This window comes from Syzygium oleosum, unplaced genomic scaffold (assembly GCF_021117445.2).
Source record: "Syzygium oleosum isolate NSW1041296 unplaced genomic scaffold, Sole_v2.1 Sole_v2.07, whole genome shotgun sequence".
In the NCBI taxonomy this organism is placed as follows: Eukaryota; Viridiplantae; Streptophyta; class Magnoliopsida; order Myrtales; family Myrtaceae; genus Syzygium; species Syzygium oleosum.
The window spans coordinates 4,052,577-4,079,559 of record NW_026607491.1 but is presented as its reverse complement, the minus strand read 5'-3'; the positions used below and the strand labels follow the sequence as shown (position 1 = coordinate 4,079,559).

Below are 26,983 nucleotides of genomic sequence, written 5' to 3'. Positions count from 1 at the left end.
AAAAACTAGTAATCAAAGATCAAGAAAGGGCAAGTAGAACACTTATAAAAATGTAAATGTAGAACAACATCTTCTTTGAAGGTCAGAGTCTCCTTACAAGAAGATCCACTCCGAATTCAGGCTCTATGACCAACCTCAGAGCTGGGGAGTGTCTATACTTGGGCGAGATTGAGAAGGAGAAGTTGGAAATTATGAGGGCCAGGAGGACTTTCAGCTCGGCCATCGCAAAGTTCTGCCCTAGACACGTGCGAGGCCCGACCCCGAAGGGCATGTACGCGTACTGGAGCTTGCACGCTCCGGTGACTCCATTTGCGAAACGCTCCGGGTCAAACCGATCCGCGTCCGGTCCCCAGATATTGGGGTCTTGGTGGAGGGTCGCCGTGAGGGTCCAAACGTTGACACCTTTTGGGACTTGGATGTTCCCAAGCTTCATGTCTTCAAGTGCCTCTCTTGAGACAACGGCCACAGGTGGGTAGAGACGTAGCGACTCATTGATTACCATCGTCAACTGCAATCAATACCGTGTTTCGGACTAATTAGTTTGTGTTCACAATGGAAAAAGTTCATTTCACTGCTAAGACCAAATGTGTTTTTTGTTGTGAGTGACTAATGCATAAAGGAAAAGTTTCAAACTAAACCGTTTTCATCTTCCGAATCATGTCAGCATCGGGATATTGGCCACCACGCAACAGTTGCATGACCTCCTCGCGTACTTTGGCTTGCCATCCCGGATTCAAGGCCAGTAACATCAACGTCCACGAGGCCGCGACAGCAGTTGTCTCGTAGCCAGCCAAGTAGATGTTCTTGCAGTTGTCCACTACAAAATGGTCCATCACATCTCCGCGTCCCGGCTCGCCACTGTTTTTAGTGCCTTCGAGTATCATCTGAAGCAGGTCCTTCTCTGAGGTTGCTTCCTTTCGTTCCTTCACTACCTTCAGGATTAAGGACTGAACCTCTCTCTCCAGCTTCCATATTTCCCTGTTGCTCTTGGTTGGCAAGTATCTAGGGGGAAATTGCCATGTTTTCGTTAGTTATTTTCGTTCTCTGAAATAATTAATTTCGTGTAGGAATAATACATTCATGTGCTCTTTTGCAAACTCTCTTACTACATAGGACGCATGCATGGAATGATGAATAACCAATTAAAGATCGCTAAATCACTTAATAAGAGAGTTTTAATAGGAGGTAGCGGCCAGTTAGCTCCTACATTAATTATATAATGGACATTTCTTTGGAAAATATAGCTTCATTGATTAACCAAAAAGCAATGGGCGCAATTTTAGTTTTTTTGTTTCAACTGGTACACAAATTAAAGATACTTTCAATTTCCATAAAAAGATTCTTTATCAAGTAATTCATCTGAATAAATTACCTAAATCCAGGGATTGTAGAGGTGAAGGCTATCTTGGAGATTAATTCTTGGAGAGCTCTAAGCTTCAAGAAAATCTCTTGTCCCTTGGCATAGTTGCTCCCAAAGCATGCCTTGGAGATCACATCCCCAGAAAAGCTCCTCATGTGGCTGTCAATCTTAATTTCAGCAACTCCTCCTTCCTTCTCAATCTTTTCACTCCAAGAATTCACCAAAGTAATTGAAGACTCCACCATGACGTTTATCATACCCTACACAGAGATTTATTACCATAAATAATCATTCAAACGGTGTCTAGATTATTAAAAATAGCCACTTGAAACTCTAGTCTGGTTTGGCTGAATGGCTCACCAAACTCTACCCAAGCTTCAAGAAAATAAGATGTGTCAGGTAATCAACTAACTCCCTTTAAGCCCTCTTTAATTGCGAGGGACATGTCCCATTTGGACATAGCAAAAATATTCCATGTGAAAATCTTTTCATTTCATCAGATACATGACCACTTTCTTGGAATGCATTATGATTGCTTATCTTTCGTCACGTCAGCCATGCGCTCGATGCGTTAAGCATGTTCTCTCTCTCTCAAGGAATAATCTTGGGTCTATGTGCGAATAGAGAGTGCCTGTGTGTTTAAGATCACCTTAACTTTGTCGACGTAAAACTCAGTAGCAAGAATCTTTCTCTGGTGAGCCCATTTGGCGCCATTGGAGGTCAAAATGCCTTGGCCAAGCAAAGGACCCATCACCTTCTGCTGGTAAGAAGGCTTTCCAAAGTCCAACGACATGCAAGTGCTTATTTCCCTCACTGCCTCCTTATCGTACACGTACAGGATCTGCAGAGTCCCCATCGAGAACATGAAAACAATCCCTAAATGCCCAAAAAAACAAAACATTGCATTGTTTATTAACCAAAGACAAATCTCATTGCAACTGAGTGCGATATGATCAATTAATTGATTACCATATTGTTGTCTCCAGCGATCCAGGAATGGGAAGAGCTTGGAGGAGCAGTTGTGCGTTATGGCTTGTTGATCTTCTCGTGATGGTGATTTTATGCAGGAAATGGTATAGCCCTTTTCATTCTTACCACCAATACTTTGTGTTCTGGTTGGTCCAAATAGATTCATATGAAGAAGCTGTAAAGCACGATTAGTGGAAACATGATGTATAGATTTAAAAGAGCTTCTTACTTGTTTTCCTAGAGTGCAGGCATTGCATAACTCTGTTTTCTTGTATTTCAAATCTGGCAGACCTCGAACCAGTTTCTTGTTTGAGATCTTTGAGATTTGTTTCATACTGATATGCCCCAATCTTCTGTGCCATAGATCTTCATCCTCTTTGATTGAGGTCAAGCAATGAGTAGAGTTTGGATTGACATCTAGAAGATAAATATTGCCATGTCTTCTTCCTGTGAATGTTTGAGAAGAATCTTTGCTTGTTCCTGAGCATGTATCTTCTTGAAAGTTGATTCTGAAACCTGTATCATATAGTTGGCTTATGCTGATCAAGTTGTAGTTGAGTCCTTTTACCAATGAGACATCATTGATTGTGAGTCATCCAATTTCAACCGTTCCTTTCCCAACTATTTTTCCTTTGTTATTTCCTCCAAAGGAAACTTTTCCACCATTTAGACTTTGTAGATCAACGAATATGCTTGGATCTCCTGTCATGTGTCTAGAACATCCATTGTCTAGGTACCACTTTCTTTTTCTTTTCGTGGTAACCTGCAAAAATCACAATATCTCAAGTTTTCTTTGGTACCCAAATTTGTTTGGATCCTTGAGGATTAGTATAGGCTGTCTTAACAAAGTCTCCTCGAACAGGTCTCCAGACCTTAGGACATTCATTCTCAAAATATTGTGGATCTCCACATTTTGAGCACCTGAGTGCACTTCGGCCAACAGGTTTGACAAAATTCCTTTTGAAATGGTTTTTATAAGCTTGTCGATGAGGTCTTTGTTTTAATCTCTCCTTGACCTTTGGAAAATCAATCAAGTTATCACTTTCCTTCACAAATCCGAGACCAGATTTGTTATAGTAAGGAATTTGGATAGAAAGGATATGCTTCAAGGTTTCTGAACCTTTTAAAAATTTGGAAGTAATTTCTGAAACTTCCTTTTTCAAAATAGCATTTTCTTTGGAAAGAAAATCTCGACTTTCCTTGATTTGATGAAATTTGTTTTGAAGGAAATCGATTTTTTCTTTTTGAAAAATATCCTGTTGCCTCAATGATGAATTTTCCTTTTTCAAAGAAGAGATTCTTTTAAGAGCAGTCTTAAATTCAAAACATAATTCATCAATATAATTCGATACTTCTATAGGCATATCAGAATGCTTTACCTCAATTTCCATTTTAGGATCAGAATCTGAATCAGAATCTGAGTCTGACTTAGCCATTAGACAGAAATTTGAGATATCTTCATCACTGTCTTCGCACTCTGTATCACTCCAGGTTTCTGCCTTTAAGGCCTTCTTTGCTTTCTCAAACTTGGTCTTCTTTTTCAGAAGTGGACAATTAGGCTTGATATGTCCACGTTTCCTACAGTGAAAGCATATTACATCCTTTGATATCTCTGTTTCATCGATAGACTTCTTTTTCTCAAAAGGCTTCTTCCCTTTGAGGTTTCTTCCTTTGATCTTCATCTTCTTATACTTCTTTATGAAGAGAGCTAGTTCTTCATCGTCAACATCTTCATCTTCAGAATCTGCATCAGAATCAATGTTAGTTTTTAATGCAATTGACTTATTACCTCTGGATTCATTCTCCTCATTCCGATGCTCAATCTCATATGATTGAAGAGTTCCAATCAACTCATTTACTGATAGAGGCTTGATCCTTTGTGTCTCTCGAAGAGATGTTTTGATATTATCCCACTTCATTGTCAGTCCTCTCAGTAGTTTGTTGACTTTCATTGCATCTGGGACTGGTTGTCCTTGGTATGCAAGACCGTTTACTATGTCAGTAAACCTGTCATACATATCAACAATTGATTCTTCAGGCTTCATTTTGAAGGATTCATATTGTCCAAGCAAAAGATTGATTTGAGTTTCCTTGGCTCAATCTGTTCCTTCATAAGTAGTGTGGAGCGTATCCCAAATTTCCTTAGCTGATTCACAAGCAGTAATTTTTTTATATTCAATAGGAGATAAGGCACAATATAAAGAATAGATTGCTTTGGAATCTAAGGTTTCTCTTTTGGATATCTCAGTTTGAGATAATGGAGGATCTGCTGCTTTGCTAGCATCTGCCTTTTCTTTTGAATCAGAAGATTTTGGATTGACTCCTCTGATGATGACATCCCATTGCATGTGATCAATTGACTTAATGAATGCCTTCATCTTATTCTTCCAGACACTATATTCCTTGCAATCGAAATATGGTGGTCTGTTGTTGCTTTGTCCTTCAATGAGACCTGGAGCACTCAAGCTAGCCATATAGATCGTTAGCTCAGAAGTAAAACACTTCAATGAATGAGCAACCTGCTCTGATACCAATTGATGTAGCTAGCAAGGATCACCTAGAGGGGGGTGAATAGGTGATCTTACTCAATTTTTATATTTTTATGCGGAAATGAAAAATCACAGATGAGTCTGAATAAAATTCAGATTCAAGACAGATTGTATAGACAGTGCTCTTGATGTGCAGAATGTAAAATAAGAGATAAGGGATAGAGAATCTGCACACAAGTTTATAGTGGTTCGGCTTATAGTAAGCCTACGTCCACTCTCCCACGCTGACAGCTTACCGGCTGGATTTCACTATGTAATTAATGAGGAATTACAGCTTTTGAGTGACAACACTCTTGTGTATGATAGGACTCTCTATCTCACACAATCACCCTTACAAAGTATCCCTCAAGATCTTAATTTTTTTTGGCTCAGCAAGACAAGAGAAAAATGATCGGAGTGTGCTCAGACTTTAGACTTGTTGATTCTTGATTCTGTACTCTCTTCTGCTGCTCGTTGATCTCCTTAAATACTCCTCTATTTCCACACTAGCCGTTGGACAGCTATCAGAGGATCATCTTCCAATCTTCACCTTGGACAGATTTGTATAATAAGGATTGAGTAGCCGTTGGATGACAGATTCTGAATCCCGCTGATTCTGGTCGCCCATACAATCAGAATCTTGGTTTCCATAAGTAGAGTTTTGTCCGTTGTAATGCATACTTGTCGTAGTATTTGATTGTCAATCAATTATAGCCTTAGATTGAAACAATCAAAACTTTCCTTCTGTGAAATCCATACCGGATCACTAGCTGTTATGTTTGGTTCTGAATTCTGCGTCTGCGTCTGCATCTGAAGAAATTCTGCGTCTGCGTCTGCATCTGAAGAACTTCTGCGTCTGCATCTGAAGAAATTTTGCGTCTAAATCTCAGAACTAAGATTAAGTGGGTCTTCAATAAGGTATTTGATAGCTTGTAAAGTCTGAATAACTTCCTTCTGAACTTCCAGAATATACATATCTGGAATAAATTAGTTCAGAATAAGTATCAGATTTACAATAATACGGAAGGTTTTGTCAACTTCAAAATTAATAGGAGTTTTTCTCAACTAGAATAAGTATCAGATTTACAATAACATGGAAGGTTTTGTCAACTTCAAAATCAATAGGAGTTTTCCTCAACAATCTCCCCTTTTTTTATGGTGACAAAACTTCCCTGCAGATTGAATCAATTTGAAATTAATTTGAAAGTAAATAAGCATATTAAGCGCATGAAGCACATATTGAAATTGAAAGAGCAAACTCTATTGATATCTGTGTCTTTTTCTTCCTTTTTATATAACATGCATATGATCAGCATATTAATGTTAGTATAACAAATCTGCATATAATTTCTCCCCCTTTTTGTCATCAGCAAAAAGAATGATAGAGAGAATAAAGCATTGATATAAATTAACCAAACTGTCTAACAAGGAGAATTGTTAAGAATATTATAGACCAATTGAGAAAGAGATGGTTTTGAGAAAAATGTTAAAAAGCAGGCTATTTTTTGGAAGGAGTAGGAATGAGTTGAAAATTTTCCAATATAGAGACAGCTTCCTCAATCTTCGAAGAGCATTGACTAATAGCTTTGTCCATGTTGATTGAGCACAGAGCAATAGCTTCCTCAAGTTCTGCTTTGTCCTTTGCTGCCTGAAGATGTTGAGTCTTGTTGTTTTCCTCAACAATATGCTGTAGATTCTTCACATCTTTTTCAAGAGCAGCTTGCTTATCTTTGATCTCGAGCAGAAGAGAGAGAATGGTCTGATTTTGTGAGGGCTGTTCCTGGACATTGGCTGGTTCAGACTGATCGAACCCAGTTTCTCCTTCTGGTGGAATCTCCCCCTGAATAGGTGCATGGTCTGCAGAAACATGTTCTTCAGGAATTGGTTCTGAGACCTTTGATGTTGATTCAGAAACATGTTCTAGACCATCAGTATGCCCTGTTTCAAAGTGCTCTGCTTCATCACTTTCATCATGAAGAAGAATTTTTCGTTTCTTCATGTACACCTTGATTGGAGTTGGAGAGTCAGTCTACTTGCTTGCTGGTCCTGTTCTTTTCCTTTGCCCTTTCTCTTTATCACTTGTCTTCCTAACAGATTGCGCCTCTGACGGTTGAGCATCCTTTCCTCTTGCTGAGCTTACTCTTTCTCTTATATCATCAAATTGCTTCATCTTAGAAAGCATTCTTTCTCCCACAAACATACAAGGAACAAGGTTTTTGCGCATCTCAGCAGGAATAGATATTTTTAAGAACATAAAAATGAGAGAGATGAGAGCACCATACGGAAGTTGTCCCTTGTCCTTCTACAATGTTTTGTACATATGGAAGATGATGATATGAGGTAGAGAGAAAGATTGACCTTTCAAAATTGCCCAAATAAGCTTGATTTCTGACTTGGATAAGTCAGTTTTAGATGCTGCTTTGCGCTTCAAGCAGTTTATGATGATCTTATGTAAGATCACAGATCTTCTGGACAAATCAGAATAGGAAAGATGTCGTTTAGAGTCATGAGCAAAGTTTTGATTCTCTGAAGCCACCTTGGAAGCATCTTCAAAGTTCACTGCCAATGGAGTAAACTTGGAATGTTTTGCTCCAATTATCAACGCCAACTCATCCGCTTTTAAATCGAACTTTCTGTCACCAACAGTGAACTGAAGCCAGTTGGGTGACAAAATAGAAAGATTAGAATAAAAGTAGGCAGTCAATTCAGCATATACATTGGCAGATTGAAGACAAAATTCATAAATCCCCAGTTTCTCAAACAGATGCTTCACTGAGATGCCAGCATTTTCATGACCCCTCGAGCAAGTAATAACTTATAATAGACATTATGCTTAGTGCTTCTAAATAATCCTCCTGTACCTGGCACACCAGATGCAATTCCCACCTTCATTTAAAAAATATCAAAGAATCGAGTATCATCATCAGGAATAACAAATTTGGAGGCACTTGTGGACTTAGGGCTTATTTGAACGAATTTCTTTTCGGAAGGAGTGGATGATTCTCCGACTTTCGCCTTGCCCTTTCTGGAAGTAGGCTCTTTTGGGGTAATGCTGGCCTGATCGTGATCAGTTTTAGTGCAAAACTGAGAATAACTTTGCATAAGACTTGCTTCAGAGAGAAATCCGTTGTCTTTCAGAAAGTCACGAAGGACTGATGCAGAAGCATTACCTCTTTTCAACCTTTGATAAGCATTCCACACATATTTTATGCTACTGAAGCGAAAATCAGTTTTACTGGTGGATTTGGGTGGCGACGATCGTTGTGGTGGTGTCGCTTCTAAAGGGTCTTGATATTGGTCTGATTCTGTGTCAGAGATTTCCATGAACTCTGCCGGTGCTGTAGACTTGGAATCTTGATTGAGAATACGCGAAGATCTTCTCTTGAAAGGCATTTTGATCACTTCTGGAGTAGAAAGATTTGATCTTGGAGAAGGAAGAGGAGTAGTCTCTGAATATTGAAAAGGTTTGGAGAGAAAAAGTTCGTACTGATAGTGTTTTGAAAAAGTGAAGGACAGGTTTATAAAAGAGGAGGACGGGTTTTGGAAAGAAAAACCACTTTTAGAAAATATAATAAGTGATCCCAAATATGTAGGAAGGAAATATACTTTTTGAAGCACAAACAATCACGACAATATCATAACAATATTTTAAGCACGATTAATCAGATAAATTAGAATACATACCTGATTTGCTTCCAAGAGTAGCAAATATGAAAATATTTTGCCAGAAATGCCAAAAGTATACCCGCCAAAATTTGAAATAAGGACGTACCTTTCTTTGTGAGTCTGAAAAGAACATTCAGACTGAGAACATTGAGTCTGAAAAATTCCTGTCTAACAGATACTTCAAGAAAATGGATAAGTAATGCACAGTTTATTTCTAATAAACTCAAATGAAGATTTATTAAGAGGTTTTGTGAATATATCAGCTAATTGATTCTTAGAATCAATGAATTGAATATTCACATCACCATTTTGAACATGATCTCGAATGAAATGGTGTTTGATTTCAATATGCTTAGCACGAGAATGAAGAATTGGGTTTTTGGTCAAATTAATAGCACTTGTGTTGTCACATTTGATTGCAACACTTGAATCTTTAATGGCAAAGTCTCGCAATTGCTGCTTCATCCACAGAATCTGTGCACAGCAACTTCCCAAAGCTACATATTCTGCTTCTGCTGTAGAAAGTGCAACTGTATTTTGCTTCTTTGAGTACCAGGATACCAACATATTCCCAAGCAGTTGACATGTACCTATAGTACTTTTCTTGTCCACTTTACATCCAGCTAAATCAGCATCAGAATAACCAGTAAGAGTAAAATCTGAATCTTTAGAATACCAAAGACCTAACATTGGATAAGCTCCAATGTATTTGATTATCCTCTTTACTGCAGAAAAATGTGATTCCCTTGGGTCTGATTGAAATCTTGCGCACATACAGACACTAAAAAGTATGTCAGGTCTAGATGCAGTAAGATACAATAATGAACCTATCATGCTTCTATATACTTTCTGATCAACCTTTTTACCATTTTCATTTTTGTCCAGTTTGGATGAATGAGACATGGAAATGTCTGTTTTCTTGCAATTCTGTAATCCAAACTTCTTGACAATCTCCTTTGCATACTTTTCTTGGCAAATGAATGTACCATCTTTGGTTTGTTTCACTTGTAGGCCAAGAAAGAATGTTAACTCGCCCATCATACTCATCTCGAACTCAGTCTGTATATTCTTAGAAAATTCTTTGCAAAGTAGTTCGTTAGATGATCCAAAAATGATATCATCAACATAAATTCGAACAAGCAGAAAGTCCTTACCTTTTCTCTTAATGAATAACGTTGTATCAACCTTACCTTTGGTGAAGTCATTTTGCAGAAGGAAGTTACTTAACCTCTCATACCAAGCACGGGGTGCTTGTTTCAGACCATAAAGGGCTTTTTTGAGTTTATAGACATAATCAGTCTTCCTTGGTTCTTCGAAACCAGGTGGTTGTTCCATATATACTTCTTCTTTGATATATTCATTCAGGAATGCACTTTTCACGTCCATCTGAAACAATTTAAAGTTATGGAAACAAGCATAAGCTAATAGTAGCCTAATGGCTTCTAACCTGGCAACTGGTGCATATGTTTTATCATAATCTATGCCTTCTTCTTGAGAATAGCATTTTGCTACCAGTCTTGCTTTGTTTTTTGTGACTTTCCCTTTGTCATCCAGTTTGTTTCTGAATACCTATTTTGTTCCAATTACTGGATGATTTTTGGGTCTTGGCACAAGCTCCCACACTTTATTGATTCTGAACTGCTGAAATTCCTCCTGCATGGCTTCGATCCAGCTTTCATCTGATAATGTTTCACCAACTTCTTTTGGTTCTATTTCTGATATCAAGGCCAAGTTGCTGATGTTCTCCTTGTGTTTAGATCGAGTCTTGATACCATCTTCTATTTCTCCAATGATGAGGTTCTTCGGATGACTGAATTTATGTTTTCAGTTTCTGTTAAATTTTTCCTTCTGAATATCATTAGACTCTGAAGGTTCTGATTGAGTCTGGATTGTATCTTCTTTTCCTTCTCCTACGGATTCAACGATCTTTGGAGATTCTTGTTGAGCTTCTAATAATTCTTGAATGTTGGAAGATAGTTCAGATTCATCTTTGTGAGTCTGAATATTTTCTTCAAACCTTACATTCATTGTTTCTTCTACAGTCTGAGAATTCTTGTTGAAGACTCTGTATGCTTTACTTGTAGTAGAATATCCAAGGAAGAATCCTTCATCTGCTTTCTCATCAAACTTGCCAGAGCTGTCATTTGGATTTTTGAGAATAAAGCATTTACAACCAAACACACGAAAATATGAGATACTGGGCTTTCTACCTTAGTAAAGCTCATAGGGGATTTTCTCAAGAATGGGTCTGAGAAAAACTCTGTTAATGATATAACGTGCTGTGAAAACTACATCTGCCCAGAAATGAAAAGGAATCTTGCTTTCAATTAACAGAGTTCTTGCCATTTCTTGCAAAGAACGATTTTTCCTCTCAACAACACCATTTTATTCTGGTGTATAAGGAGTAGAAAAATTGTGTTGAAAGCTATTTTCCTCACAAAAATCTGAAAAATTTTGATTTTCAAATTCTCCCCCATGATCAGTTTTAATGCAGGAAATGGTATAGCCCTTTTCATTCTGAACTCTTTTTGCAAATTTTGAAAAATATGAAAATGCTTCATTTTTATGAGTAAGGAAGAACACCCAAGTAAATCTTGTGAAGTCATCAACAATAACTAAACAATACTTCTTACCACCAATACTTTGTGTTCTGGTTGATCCAAATAGATCCATATGAAGAAGTTGCAAAGCACGATTAGTGGAAACATGATGTATAGATTTAAAAGAGCTTCTTACTTGTTTTCCTAGAGTGCAGGCATTGCATAATTCTGTTTTCTTGTATTTCAAATCAGGCAGACCTCGAACCAATTTCTTGTTTGAGATCTTTGAGATTTGTTTCATACTGATATGCCCCAATCTTCTGTGCCATAGATCTTCATCCTCTTTGATTGAGATCAAGTAATGAGTAGCGTTTGGATTGACATCTAGAAGATAAATATTGCCATGTCTTCTTTCTGTGAATGTTTGAGAAGAATCTTTGCTTGTTTCTGAGCATGTATCTTCTTGAAAATTGATTCTGAAACCTTTATCACATAGTTGGCATATGCTTATTAAGTTGTAGTTGAGTCCTTTTACCAATGAAACATCATTGATTGTCAGTCTTCCAATTTCTACCGTTCTTTTGCCAACTATTTTTCCTTTGTTATTTCCTCCAAAGGAAACTTTTCCACCATTCAGGTTTTGTAGTTCAACGAATATGCTTGGATCTCCTGTCATGTGTCTAGAACATCCACTGTCTATGTACCACTTTCTTTTTCTCTTCGTGGTAACCTGCAAAAATTACAACATTTCAAGTTTTTTTTGGTACCCAAATTTGTTTGGGTCCTTGAGGATTAGTATAGGCTGTCTTAACAAAGTCTCTTCGAACAGGTCTCCAAACCTTAGGACATTCATTCTCAAAATGTTGTGGATCTCCACATTTTGAGCACCTGAGTGCACTTCGGCCAACAGGTTTGACAAAATTCCTTTTGAAATGGTTTTTATAAGCTTGTCGAGGAGGTCTTTGTCTTAATCTCTCCTTGACCTTTGGAAAATCAATCAAGCTATCACTTTCCTTCACAAATCCGAGACCAGATTTGTTATAGTAAGGAATTTGGATAGAAAGGATATGCTTCAAGGTTTCTGAACCTTTTGAAAACTTGGAAGTAATTTCTGAAACTTCCTTTTTCAAAACAGTATTTTTTTTTTAAAGAAAATCTCGACTTTCCTTGACTTGATGAAATTCTTTTTGAAGGAAATCGATTTTTTCTTTTTGTGAAACATCCTATTGCCTCAGTGATGAATTTTCCTTTTTCAAAGAAGAGATTCGTTTAAGAGCAGTCTTAAATTCAAAGCATAATTCATCAATATAATTTGATACTTCAATAGGCATATCAGAATGATTTACCTCAATTTCCACTTTAGGATCAGAATCTGAATCTGAGTCTGAATCTGACTTAGCCATTAGACAGAAATATGAGATATCTTCATCACTGTCTTCGCACTCTGTATCACTCCAGGTTTCTGCTTTTAAGGCCTTCTTTGCTTTCTCAAATTTGGTCTTCTTTTTCAGAAGTGGACAATTTGGCTTGATATGTCCACGTTTCCTACGGTGAAAGCATATTACATCCTTTGATCTCTCTGTTTCATCGAAAGACTTCTTCTTCTCAAAAGGCTTCTTCCCTTTGAGGTTTCTTCCTTTTATCTTCATCTTCTTATACTTCTTTATGAAGAGAGCTAGTTCTTCATCGTCAACATCTTCATCTTTAGAATCTGCATCAGAATCAATGTTAGTTTTTAATGCAATTGACTTATTACCTCTGGATTCATTCTCCTCATTCCGTTGCTCAATCTCATATGATTGAAGAGTTCCAATTAACTCGTTCACTGATAGAGGCTTCATCCTTTGTGTCTCTCGAAGAGATGTTTTGATATTATCCCACTGCTTTGTCAGTCCTCTCAGTAGTTTGTTGACTTTCATCGCATCTAAGACTGGTTGTCTTTGATATGCAAGACCGTTTACTATGTCAGTAAACCTATCATACATATCGGCTACTGATTCTCCAAGCTTCATTTTGAAAGATTCATATTGACCAAGCAGAAGATTGATTTGAGTTTCCTTGGCTCAATCTGTTGCTTCATGAATAGTGTTGAGAGCATCCCAGATTTCCTTAGCTGATTCACAAGAGGCAATTTTTTTATATTCAATAGGTGATAAAGCACAGTAGAAAGAATAAATTGCTTTAGAATCTAAAGCTTCTCTTTTAGATATCTCAGTTTGAGATAATGGAGGATCTGCTGCTTTGCTTCCGTCTGCCTTTTCTTTTGAATCAGAAGATTTTGGATTGACTCCTCTGATGATGACATCCCATTGCATGTGATCAATTGACTTTATGAATGCCTTCATCTTATTCTTCCAGACACTATATTCATTGCCATCGAAATATGGTGGTATGTTGTTGCTTTGTCCTTCAATGAGCCCTGGAGCACTCAAGCTAGCCATATAGATCGTTAGCTCAGAAGTAAAACACTTCAATAAACGAGAAACCTGCTCTGATACCAATTGATGTAGCTAGCAAGGATCACCTAGAAGGAGGTGAATAAGTGATCTTAAACAATTTTTGTCAAATTATGCTAAAATAAAAAAACACAGCTGAGTCTGAATAAACTTCAGATTCAAGACAGATTATATAGACAGTGCTCTTGATGTGTAGTATGTAAATTAAGAGATAAGGGATAGAAAAACTGCACACAAGTTTATAGTGGTTCGGCTTATAGTAAGTCTACGTCCACTCTCCCACGCTGACAGCCTACCGGCTGGATTTCATTATGTAATCAAGAGGAATTACAGCTTTTGAGTGACAATACTCTTGTGTATGATAGGACTCTCTATCTCACACAATCACTCTTATAAAGTACCCTCATGATCTTAATTTATGGCTCAGAAAGACAAGAGAAAAATGATCGGAGTATGCTCAGACTTTGGACTTGTTGATTCTTGATTCTGTTGTTCCTTCTGCTGCTCGTTGATCTCCTTAAATACTTCTCTACTTCCAAACTAGCCGTTGGACAGCTTTCAGAGGATCATCTTCCAATCTTCACCTTGGACAGATTTGTATAATAAGGATTGAGTAGCCGTTGGATGACAGATTCTGAATCCCGCTGATTTTGGTCGCCCATACAATCAGAATCTTGGTTTCCATAAGTAGAGCTTTATCCGTTGTAATGCATACTTGTCATAGTATTTGATTGTCAATCAATTATAGTCTTAGATTGAAACAATCAAAACTTTCCTTTTGTGAAATTCATATCAGATCACTAGCTGTTATGTTTCGTTCTGAATTCTGCGTCTGAAAAACTTCTTCGTCTGCGTCTGCGTCTGAATAATTTCTGCGTATGAATAATTTCTGCGTTTGAATCTCAGAACTAAGATTATGTGGATCTTCAATAAGATATGAACTTCTTATTTTGCCAGCTTGTAAAGTCTGAAAAACTTCCTTCTGAGCTTCCAGAATATATATACATACCTGGAATAAAATAGTTCAGAATAAGTATCAGATTTACAATAACATGGAAGGTTTTGTCAACTTCAAAATCAATAGGAGTTTTCATCAACAGTTGGTAATCAAAATAAAATAAGAGGATTTGTATGGTAAGGGTTCGGTTATCTTGGTATCAAATTTTATCAAAGTTATGGGATCTGGTTTCCATTGGGAAGGGTGGATGACACTATGGATTCTTGCTGTGGAGTAATTTATACAATCTTTATCTGAAAAATGTCTGAAAGTGACAGATTTGGTTTCTGTCAATATTTTTTCATAAAACTCCACTATTTTGTAAGGGTTATGTAGAGTATAGTTAAATTTGTCAGAAAACATATTTTTTGTTTTTAGCACCTTACTTGTTTTCCTTTCGTTTATGAACCTGTGCCTTTGAGTCTTTGAATTTGCCCAAATGAATCAATTTGGCAAAGCCCATATCATAAGTGTTCCGTAAAAGAACAGATGGATAAATAAAAGGATAGACAAACATATTGGACTTCATGGGATATAGGCTCATTTTTCAAAAGACTCATAAGAGTCAATTGGACCTTGACGTGTCATTTGGCCCATTCTTCTCAAGTGAATTTTCGATCCAATTAAACCTGAAGCCCATTTTTTTCTAGAATAAAAATCAAGATTGCATTCAACCTATCCATGATCCATAGACAAACTATAATTTTACTTGCAATTAAAAACAGAACCAATCTACGTCAACCAACGTTCACACCTCGCCGAGATATGGATCCGGCAAACCATAACTTTTAGTTATACACGAGACAGAACTTATAAAGCACATCAAAGACTATGTTTTTCTTACCTGTGGATTTTCTAAATTTTGTCAAATTCCTATTAAGTGAAATAGGGAGTTCGTTTTTTTTTTCCCCAATTTTGATAGGCTAAATACATAAAAGCTAAAGGCACAGCAAATGCTCATCAAATTATCACTCTGCTTGTGGTCATCTAATATTTGCGCAAAGAGAGTAAAAAATTGGAAAAAGCTTTTAACATTTCCCAAATTTCATGATAGCTTGCTGATGAACATCACTGCCGCTTGTATAAAATTTCATTTTTTGGCCGTCACTTGTACAAAATTTCAAAAGCTTAAAACAATGTGTCACAAGTTAAGGATGATATATTAACCGCTCCCCATTACATGACAATCCCAAAGTGGGACTTCTTTCGCTTTATAGGCTAATATCCTCACATGTAAACTTTAATAAAATGACAATTTAACTATAAGTACCCCACGAAATGTCATTGAAGAAAAAGGTGTGTGGAATTTATACTATTGTCAAACAACAATTGGAATACAAGAACACGGAATCGACTAATTTTGGAAAAAAACTAGTAATCATAGCTCAAGAGAAGACAAGTAGAACACTAACAAGTGTTACTGATGGGAATCCTCTTATTACTTGAGCTAAAAAGGGACGCACCGATATTACAAAGAGAAGGGCGCTTTCACATTTTCTGAACTTGAAACGTGGAACAAGATTTCCTTTGAATGTCAGAGTCTCCTTACAAGAAGATCCACACCAAATTCAGGCTCTATGACCAACCTCGTAACTGGGGAGTGTCTATACTTGGGCGAGATTGAAAGGGAGTAGTTGGAAATTATGAGGGCCAGGAGGACTTTCAGCTAGGCCATTGCGAAGTTCTGCCCTAGACACGAGCGAGACCCAACCCCGAAGGGCATGTACGTGTATGGGAGCTTGCAAGCTCCGATGACTCCATTGGCAAACCGCTCTGGGTTGAACCGGTCGGCATCAGGCCCCCAGATATCGGGGTCGTGGTGGAGGGGCACCACGTGGGTCCAAACATTGACCCCTTTTGGAACTTGGATGTTACCAAACTTCAAGTCTTCAAGTGCCTCTTTTGTGATAAGGGCCGCCGGTGGGTAGAGACGTAGTGACTCGTTGATTACCATCGTCAACTGCAATCAATATCGTAAATGAGAACTAATTAGTCTATGGTTGTCAATAATGGAAAAAGTTCAATTCTTTATTAAGACCATAGGTGTTTTTGGTCGTGTAAGTGACATATATGAATATCGTGGATTATTTCGTTACATTTTAGCTCTGACTATATTCAAAAGATGCATGTGGATTTATATAATATAGTTGGTTGAAGACCCAACTCACCTGAAACCGTTGTCAATAGATGCGAGTGGATCGCCAAAGAATATATAAGTTCTCATTTCACATACTTAACTGTGAATCCATTAGCAATGAAGAATTTTATCACAAGTATATGCATAAACGAAAATTTTCAAATTAAATAGTGTTTTTTTTTTGTTTTCCAATCAAGAAACTCTTTGTAAATAATTCATGTTATGTATGTGTTCACCGTTTTCATCTTCGGTATCATGTCAGCATCCGGAAGTTGGCCGCCACGCAACAGTTGCATGACCTCCTTGCGTACTTTGGCTTGCCATCCCGGATTCGAGGCCAACAACATCAATGTCCAGGCGGCAGTGATGGCGGTCGTCTCGTACCCAGCGAAGTAGATGTTCTTGCAGTTGTCCACGACGAAACGGTCCGTCGCATCGCCGCATCCCAACTGGTCGCTGTTTTCAACGCCTTCGAGTATCATCTGAAGCATGTTCTTCTCTAAGGTTGCTTCCTTTCGTTCCTGCACTACCTTCAGGATTAAGGACTGAATCTCTCTCTCCAGCTTCCATATTTGCCTGTTGGTCTTGGTTGGCAAGTATCTGGAAGGGATTCCCATGTAATGCGAGGTTAGAAGGAGCACAAACCGACTTATCCATGCATGCACTTATCGACTATTCCAACTACTTATAGTTTTTCCTCTAAAATTTGAGGATAAAAGATATTATTAAAGCTTCCACATAATGCGAAAATATCATTAAGAGGTAAGCAAGGGATTTCTTGATAGTCAAAGAGGGGTCGTCTTGAAGAAACCGAACTTTACTCAATATGGACAAAAAGTCAAAAACTTAAAAGTAGAATTCACTCAAATGCGGAGCACGAGTTTTTTGGCAGGAATAATCTATGCCTCCAACTAGAGCGGGAGGCTTCTTAGCTCCTATCAAACATGTGACGATCTCCTCTAAATTCACAACTGCGTTAATGTCGTTTTAATTTAAAAATGTGCAATTTGTAATTCATAATAGTCAATTGCTGTCACATGGGAGGGAGCGGCCAGAACGCTCCTGGTAAGCCAAGAAAATTATGTCCAACAAAATGATTCTTTTATCCAGTAATTCATTCGAATAAATTACCTGAATCCTGGGACTGCAGAGTTGAAGGCTATCTTGGAGATTGCTTCTTGGAGAGCTCTAATTTTCAAGAAAATCTCTTGTCCCTTGGCATAGTTGCTCCCAAAGCATGCCTTGGAGATCACATCCCCAGAAAAGCTCCTCAGGTGGATGTCACTGTTAATTTCAGCAACTCCACCTTCCTTTTCAATGTTTTCGCTCCATGAATTCACCAAAGTAATTGAAGACTCCACCATCAAGTTTATCATACCCTACACAGAGATTAGTTGCCCTAAATAATCATTCAAAGAGTGTCTAGGTTATGTAAAGTAGCATCTTGAACCCTTGCCCGGTTGGGTTCAAGAAATTCAGAAGGACTAGCGAAATATACCAAATTAAAATCCTTTAAACTTCAAATTCAACTTTTCAGCTTCATAAGATTCGTGAAAAGTATTATAATTACTTATGTTTCATCACGTCAGACGTCCTTTCTCTCTCAAGGAATAATCTTGGGTCTACGTGCAAATAGAGAGAGAGAGAGAGAGAGAGAGAGAGAGAGAGAGAGAGAGAGAGAGAGTTTAAGATCACCTTAACTTTGTCAACGTAGAACTCAGGAGCAAGAATCTTTCTCTGTTCAGCCCATTTGGCACCATTGGAGTTTGCAATGCCTTGGCCAAGCAGAGGATCCATCATCTTCAGCTGGTAAGAAGGCTTTCCAAAGTCCAACGAAGTGCACGTGCTCATCTCCCTCACTGCCTCCGCATCGTTCAGGTACAGCATCTGTATGTTCCCCATCGAGAACATGAACACATTCCCTTAATGACACCAAAAAAAGAACCATTATCATTTTGGTCAACCCGATATAAATCTCATTACAACTGAGTGCGATATGATCAATCAATAGATTACCATATTGCTGTCTCCAGCGATCTAGGAATGGCAAGAGCTTGGAGGAGCAGTTGTGCGTTATGGCTTGCTGATCTCCTTGCGATGGTGATTTCGTGGGTGTGGTGGAATGTGATTGAAGCTCCTTCATCTCGCGGAGATTCCCGATGAAAAAAGAACCCGGAGGGCCTCGGATGCCTTGTTGCCGGAGCTTCAACCTTAGCCTCTGTGGCCTCCATATCAAGACTTCAAGAGTTCGAATCGCGGCGCTCAGGAACGCTACCGTGAAGGCCGTGAAGATGAGTTTCAATACTTGCAGCTCCATATCTCTTTCTATCTCTCTCTCTTTCTCTCTCTCTCTCTCTCTCTGTGGAGGGTTAGCTTGTATGGCTCTTGAACTTTTATTTACAGAATATGGAGAGAGAGAGAGAGAGAGAGAGAGAGAGAGAGAGAGAGAGAGAGAGAGAGAGAGAGAGAGATTGATTGTGATTAATTGGCGTCTTGGCTTATTGTTTGAGATTGCGAGACCTGAATTTTTCTTCATTTATTTTTTCACGGGGAGCATATAGTAGACATGAATATTGAAACAAAAAGAAAAGAGAAAAGAAAAGCAAAGTAAGTACATTAAAATGGGAAAAATGATGCAGCCTAAAATTACGAGTAGAGTATTAGTTGGGTCACGGCGATGATGGCGGGCCTGCTTCATGGATTGGATTTGAATATTATAAAAAGAACGTGCCCCCATGAGTTAATCATAATGGGAAAAGATAAATACACAAATTATGAGTTGGCCCTCGTCCATTAGTCAACTATGCAGGAAAAAAAGAAGGGATAAGTGCACTACAAGTCCTAAAACTTGTCACAAAAGTGCATTTGAATCCTAAAACTTACAAAAAGTGTAATTGAGTCCTAAAACTTGTCAAATTGATTCAATCGAGTCCTAAACTTAACACCGTTAAATTTACTAACGGAAAACGCTGACGTGGCGCTGATGTATCATATTTTAATACTTTTATTGAGACACGTGGCGTCCAACAAGCGCCACGTCAGAAAAATTTAAAAAAATGTAAATTAAATTAGAAAAAGCTATAAAAAAACAAAAACAAAAAAAAGCAAAAAAAACCCTAAACCAGCAACTGCGGCGGTGGCCAAACCCTCGCCGGTGGCCGCCGGGAAGGACCGGCGGAGGTCGCCTGGGCCTTCCTGAAGCCCGGCGACCCTCGCCATCCCCGGGTGAGTCCCCGGCGAGGGCCTGTAGCCACCGATCTGGGGGAGGGCGCGACCCTCGCCCCAGATCTAAGCAAGGGTCGCCGGCCCTCACCTGGGGCCGGCGCGGACCGGCGAGGCCTCGCCCAGGGTGGGCAACCCCAGGCGAGGCCTTGCCGGCCCTCGGCTCAAATCTGAGGCGAGGGTCGCCCTCTCCCCCAAATCGGGGGCTTCATGCCGTCGCCGGGGACCGGTGGGGCCTCGCCCGAGGCCGGCGAGGGTCGCCGGGCTTCGGGAAGGCCCAAGCGACCTCCGCCGGCCCTTCCCGGCGGCTGTGGCGACGGCCACCGGCGAGGGCTTGGCCACCGCTGCAGCTGCCGGTTGGGGTCTCCTTTTTTTTTATAGCTTTTTTCTAATTTAATTTTTATTTTTGCTGACGTGGCGCTTATTGGACGCCACATCATTGCCACGTGTCCCAATAAAAGTAATAAAATATGACACGTCAGCGTTTTCCGTTAGTAAATTTAACTGTGTTAAGTTTAGGACTCAATTGAATCAATTTGGCAAGTTTTAGGACTCAATTGCACTTTTTGTAAGTTTTAGGACTCAAATGCACTTTTGTGACAAGTTTTAGGACTTGTAATGCACTTATCCCAAAAAAGAAGAAGGAAAAGTTCATTTGGACATTAAGAGCTGACCAAAGCTTGTTTAACCTAACAAATATTTACCCATATTCAGAATTCGTGTGTCTCGAGAAAAATGAATAATTTAAAGAATATTTTCCTAAAAATAATTGTTTGTATCGATTAAAATTATTAGCTGATAAAAAATATGTTCAGTTATAGACAACAATTTATACCTAAAAGTTTTCGTGTATGATAAAATTCATCAAGTTTTATAAGCAATACAAACGATTATTCTCAGGAAAATATTTTCTAAATCATTTATTTTTTCCGAAAGCAAATCCACCGCCTCCCTCATATTTATGGGCATATGGCTTAACCGACCGAAATTGTATTAATTTATCAGGTTTGTTTCTGTTTTTCTTTTTCTAAAAATAGCGTGATTTGGGAGGTCACTGTTTGGAATTCTTCGATTATGTTTCTCTTTCACTACAAAATTGAAGCTATAAACAAATAAGAGATAAAAGATGGTACGACATGACGTCTATAGTCCGTTAACTAATCTATATGGGGCGATGTAGTCATACATAGTCAGCCCATTATATGAATGCATTGTCTAACTAATCCTGGCAAGAGAGATGATAAATTACGCCATGGACCAGAAAATTCAAATTGTGGAAATATATATATATATATATATATATATATATATATATATATATATTTCCACAATTATATATATTGTGATTGAGAATATGCACAAGGTGACCAGTCAAGTGACGTTTGAACAAGCTGATTACGATGGATCAAGTACTTGTATAATCTCAAAGGGTTACTTGCAAAACAATCTACTCTTTTGAAACTAGCAAATGAGCACAGTTTAGTTTTAAACTGAACCTTTTTGTTGTAAAGGCAGAGGTGATTTCCTCTTGAAATTAACTACGAAAAGAATAAAGAGTTGACAAAAAAAAAATTCTACGACTAAATGTATAGTTTTGTTAACGAGTGCCCCTGAGACACTTAAAGAGCTTGCAAAAATGTTTTATGAGAAGATGCTTGAGTCTTAATGTATTAATCGTGAATATCACGAGAATAATCGGTGCATTGAAAATTGCAAGATTCCATATTTTAATACTTAATAAGCATCCTCGAAACACTTTATAATAAAATTCATAGATGAATCGATCCTTATATGGTTGGATTCTAAAAATAGACCAATGATTTTAGCGCAAGTTCAACCTTAGACTGTGTTTCCAACCCCCAAAAAGAAAACCTTAGACTGTGTTTGAAGGTTCAAATCAAAACTAGTACAATTGCTAATTCAATCGACATTGAACTTCAGATCCATTGTTGCTTTTTGTTCATTATAGTAAAGAAACAATGTGATTTTTCATATCTTGAATGTTAACCACAATCTAGAAATCAAGCCACTCGTCCACCTTCTGGACAACATATAGATGGTCCTCGGTCCAATAGACGTCTTGAATAATCTATTTGCATCATACGATAAGAAGGGTCCAGTGCTTTAACGTATTTATTTATGCACACAAAACTATCTACAATGTTCATTAGGTTGCAGGTACTTCGATTCTTATTTCGTCCGACAATGGCAAAGGTCATCCTGCAATGCTGTTTACACCAAAAATGATCATCTCTTCGACATAGGCAAGCACGTGACTAACGCGTGGGCATAAATGATCACGTGAATAATGTACGAGGATTATCATGCACGTGACATGTTGCCATCGGTCATAGGGGTTAATATTGATAGTTACAATCAGTGTTGACACATATCGGTGGCGCATATCGAGGAAAATTGCCAGTCAATTGTTGATACACGATGACGAATGGTTAATAACTATCGATATGGGTACCGATGAGCGAGGGACATCAAGCCATCAAAACTCTTTGGAGACGTGAAGAACAAAGGAACATAATTACAAAGTCAAGATCACAAGGGATAGAGCAATTGAGGATCGAAGAGTAATCGACATGCGTATTCTGCATATTTTGGAGGGCAATCACTTAGAAGCAAAGCTGTATAAAGCGACAATCATCCAAAGGCAATGTCATGGAACAACAAGATCACAAGGCAATTACCAATGAGCAGTTATCACTTGGAACAAGACCATGGAACTGTTGGTTTGGAGCAAGATCGTGGGAACACCAGGAACAGCTGAAGTGCGCTTTTGAAGGAACAACTGCTTAGGAACAGGACCAAGGGAAATGGGCACAGAACTTTCGGAAGTGGAGAAGCATGGAGGAAACCGTTGAAAACCGATCGACAAGAAGTATAACCGCTAGAAACCGCTAGGAAGTAGTTATCAAACTACCATTATAAAGACCATTAGTTGCTTACTAGGGAGTCCACACACAAATCAAACAAATTTTCCATATTTTCAATATCTTTACTTTCCCGCATTGCACTTTATTTTCATAGCCGTAACTTTTCGATTCGCTTCGTTGATAAAATTGCGATGTGTAATCCTATCCTGTGCTATGTCGTTGATTAAATCCTACCATAGTATCTTTGTGTTCTCAAGCCCGGTCGTCGATTAAGTCTTGGCATAGTTTGCTCATATCTAGTTGCTTCATCGAGTTTGTACTTTCCAAGTCTTGTCGTCGATTAAATGTCAGCGTGATTTGCATAGGTCTAGTCTTATTCTAATTAAAGCTGTTGGTTCCTTTTGCCTGTGATATTTCCTGTTCGGAGTTGGGGCAAAACCCTAGTTTCCTTAAATAAAAAACGAAGAACGATTTTCGGTAAAAGATATTTCATCGCGAAAGAAACTCTGGCAAAACAAAGACACGTTGTCATAGTTTGGAAGAGAGTTAGCGTCAGCGTTCTAAGACAACCTTTGAGCCGAGTTATCGAAACAACTGCAGAGCTAAACCAGCAATCTCTCCTCCGTCACCAAAACTTGCAAACTGGACGTCTCTTCAACTCAAACCCATCATCTCCCACCTCATCGTTTGCTAGATACACGCTCCCACGCTCTCTCAAGCAAAACCCTTTTTGTTCCTCGCTCTTCTCATGTATGATGGCCCTCATGAACTCTCTCTCTCGTACGTTCTCGTGTCTCGTCTTGGCGCTCCTTCGCGATCGTTTCCGCTTGCCTGTGGCCTTTGACACCATCTGGCTTCGTCGTGGGCTCTCACTCCTGGAACGAGCACCACGTCGCGCATGGCGGTGCGGACGGATCTAAGTCAGCTAATGCATCTATATATATCTTTAAGTGTTTTGAGTGTGGTGAGAGAAAATATTATAATGGTGAGAGTGAGTACTTTTATGTGTTGTATTTGTACCACATTTTGGTATAATGAGTGTGTCTCAAGTTATTTATTACAAATTTTTTCGTGTTACCATCACAACACTTCCGCATACTCAACGAGTGGTATCAAAGTTGTCTTCAAATACCCTACAAGGGAGGCAACTGTCGTGGTAACATACACTTTATTGGATCCATCAATATACCACTTTCACTTTTATTCATTATTAATGGTAAGGGAGATTTGTATAAAACCGATCAATACGAAGTCAAAGTGGATAGAATATATATTTTACCTTTATATTTCATTGCTTGGAGATTACTTATTGCACTGTTAGGAGATATGTGGTTCGATCTTAATGTTGGTACCTACTCCACGGGAAAAGTTAGGAGAAAAAAATCTATTAATAATTGGAGAATCGGAGTTATGATCGCTCACACGCTCGAATATTTCCTATGTATAAATTACACCCAAGTGCAAAGTGTGTACAAATAAATAATTCAATTTTAAATGTAAAACTCACAACATAAAATTACCGGGTGTTCAAGCCCTAAACAATAGCTCGCATATAGCTGAAACAACAACGTTGGTACGTTCTTTTCTTCTTCTTCTTTGTGGCACAGCTCCTTCGTGAAAGCTACTGTGTGGCCACGTCAAGAAAGAGTGCGGCCATGTCTGGAAAAAAACGTTTTACCGGAGCGCTTCATGTAACAACTAACTCCGCTCACAATTTGTAAAATGTCAAGCTTAGTGCATATCATGACGTATATAATACTACCCACTCCACTAGAATAAGGAACACGGAACATATGCTCCTCCCCATCCTCAGTTTGTGGTGATAACTATTCTGAAAGTTTAAAGTGCTTCACTAAGAGTATACCAACAAATTTTGCTGATATTTAAACATATTACAATCTTCTCAATATATTTCTTTTAAGATAGACGTAAAAAACCTACAACCTATACGCAAAATCTCCATACCCAATATCTTCTTTGCAACACTTAAATCTTTCATCTCAAACTCAGTATTCAACTGCCTCTTCAGCACATCAATATCAGACAAATTCTTAGCTGCTATCAACACGTCATCAAAATTTGATGATAGATAAATCAAATACCCATCTTTCAATTTCTTAAAGTAAACACAGCTATCCATTTGAGTTTTCAAATAATCCTGACTAGCCATGAAAGCATCAAAATGCTTGTACCACTATCTATGAGACTATTTCAGCCCATATAAATATTTCTTTAGGCTCCGTTCGTTTGGCGGAAAATATTCTCCCGGAAAATATTTTCCGGATTTTCCGGTGTTCGGGGGGCGGAAAACGTTTTCCGTGGGAAAATATTTTCCTTCCCCCCCTCACAAAATAGCCTAAGTCTACGGAAAATGACTTCCGCTTCTTCAAAAGCGGAAATCATTTTCCGGAGCTTCTTCTTCTTCACTAAGGTCGCCGGCCGCGGCCGCCGCCGGACATTGGCCGTCGGTCGCCGGCCGCCGCCGGACGTTGGCCGTCGGTCCCCCGCCGCCGCTGCCGTCGCCGCCGGTCGCCGGCGAAAAATATTTTCCAAAACTTTTTCTTATTGGTCGCCGAACACCGGAAAATTATGTTTCGGAAAAACATTTTCCAGGAAAAATGACTTCCGGGAAAATATTTTCCAAAAGGAGAATATTTTCCGCCAAACGAACGGAGTCTTAATAAGCAAACATAATCTTTCTTACCCGAAATAGCAAATCCCTATGTCTGCCTCATGTAAATCTACTCCTCCAGCTCTCTGTGAAAAGACATTGTTTTCATATCTAACTGCTCTAACTTGAGATCGTGTGCAGCAATTAAGGCATATAATACACAAATAGAAATATGTCTTACCACAGGATAAAGCACCTCAATGTAGTCAATGCTGTCTCGTTGTGTATACACCTTGGTAACATGTTTCGCCTTATACCTCCCAGCGATGGCTGATGGAGGCAAAAAAGAAAAGATAAAAAAAAGAAGAAGATGAAAGGAAAAAATTCAAAAAATTAAAAATAAAGTTGCAGAATTTATACACGTTAGAAGTAGTCATGCCACATAGGACGACTGGCTTTGGCTAGACTACCACGTTAGAGAATTTCGGCCAAAAATTGGCTAGAATGACTAAATTGGTAAATCGTCAAAATGTTTATGACTAAATTGACATAATTGAAAAGTTTGAAATTGAATTGACTATCGTACTACTTATCCTTTTTTTGGATACGACGGTCAATTCAATTACTAACGCGATTATATTTTTGCTGAAATGAAGGGTAAGTAACTTCAGTTATTTGTTACTTAACCAATGTTAGTACATCAATGAAACGAAGGTTTGTAATTTCAAATAAGAGCTAGAAAATATTAGTAACCCACAAAAGTAAATATTGGTAGATTATTAAATAATTCGACTTATAAATAAATATTGGTACTCGTCGAAACCAATTGGTAAATTACTAATCACTTTTTCTTTTTTCTTTTATGTTATAATCGAGGTTTGGCAATTACCAACCGTGTTCACAGTGTACCAACACGGAACTCTATTTCGTTTCTAGAGCAACGGAACGCTGGCAATCTGCATGAACCACCAGAGATCCAAGATCTTTGAATCTGATCATCATGTAAGAAATATCGCTTTAGTGTGATTTCTTTCATGTGGGACTGTACTCATAAATAGTGAGAGGTTCATGTCAACTTTACTATCGTCTGAACCTAAGAAGGGCATTAGCCAGATAGACTTCATCTAAATATCTAATTACAAGTGCGATTATATTTTTGCTGCCAAAAGAGCTACAAATGCTAACACAGACTCAGTGATTTCAACAACATCAGCAAAAAATGTTGGGGAAATTTGATTACTGATTAAGATAGAGAAATAGTAATAGATCCTTGATATTTTGATGCGTGAGGACAATCACTATTCTTAAGGTATTATTTGCCCCTACTATTATTGTTGCTGGGTTTAGAACAAATATACCTCCAGGATAAACACCAAAACCACAAAGAAACGAGTTCAGCAATTACTCAATTCCTCTCTTTGAATTTTCACCTTGAATGTGTTGTTAAAGTTGTGTGTATGAAAACAGAAGAAGAGAGAGTTTTGAAGAAGTTGTAGTTATGAACAGTTGTAGTTATAATAAATAACATGCGATTTGGTCTCTATTCACAGACAACCAATCAATACACCTCTTGGGAATAGGTACCTTATCCCCAACCATCACCACTCTTCGT

At 38.4% G+C, this 26,983-nt stretch overlaps 2 protein-coding genes across 2 annotated transcripts; both read right to left on the bottom strand.

Annotated features, from left to right (window-relative positions):
• LOC115662792 (cytochrome P450 714C2-like) lies at positions 1 to 1,624 on the bottom strand. Its single transcript, XM_030584890.2, has 3 exons — positions 1,373 to 1,624; positions 639 to 1,002; positions 1 to 508 (listed from the first exon to the last, which is right to left on the bottom strand). Exons 1-3 carry the CDS (start codon positions 1,615 to 1,617, stop codon positions 83 to 85), a joined length of 1,035 nt encoding a protein of 344 aa, XP_030440750.2. The 5' UTR covers positions 1,618 to 1,624; the 3' UTR covers positions 1 to 82.
• A 14,253-nt stretch (positions 1,625 to 15,877) lies between these two features.
• Positions 15,878 to 18,986, bottom strand: LOC115662793 (cytochrome P450 714C2-like). The gene is made up of 5 exons (XM_030584891.1): positions 18,670 to 18,986; positions 18,349 to 18,575; positions 17,785 to 18,032; positions 16,890 to 17,253; positions 15,878 to 16,476 (listed from the first exon to the last, which is right to left on the bottom strand). The coding sequence occupies exons 1-5, from the start codon at positions 18,968 to 18,970 to the stop codon at positions 16,183 to 16,185; spliced, it is 1,434 nt and encodes a 477-aa protein (XP_030440751.1). The 5' UTR covers positions 18,971 to 18,986; the 3' UTR covers positions 15,878 to 16,182.
• Between the last annotated feature and the right edge of the window lie 7,997 nt (positions 18,987 to 26,983).

What these genes read in the sequence shown, in the direction of transcription:
- LOC115662792 (XM_030584890.2), bottom strand. Translation starts at nt 1,617, where the DNA reads ATGATAAACGTCATGGTGGAGTCTTCAATTACTTTGGTGAATTCTTGG. An exon ending in TCTACAATCCCTGGATTTAG is followed by an intron (nt 1,003 to 1,372) that starts GTAATTTATTCA and finishes ATTTCCCCCTAG; the next exon opens with ATACTTGCCAACCAAGAGCA. An exon ending in TGATTCGGAAGATGAAAACG is followed by an intron (nt 509 to 638) that starts GTTTAGTTTGAA and finishes TATTGATTGCAG; the next exon opens with TTGACGATGGTAATCAATGA.
- LOC115662793 (XM_030584891.1), bottom strand. Translation starts at nt 18,970, where the DNA reads ATGGAGCTGCAAGTATTGAAACTCATCTTCACGGCCTTCACGGTAGCG. An exon ending in TCTACGTTGACAAAGTTAAG is followed by an intron (nt 18,033 to 18,348) that starts GTGATCTTAAAC and finishes ATCTCTGTGTAG; the next exon opens with GGTATGATAAACTTGATGGT. An exon ending in TCTGCAGTCCCAGGATTCAG is followed by an intron (nt 17,254 to 17,784) that starts GTAATTTATTCG and finishes AATCCCTTCCAG; the next exon opens with ATACTTGCCAACCAAGACCA.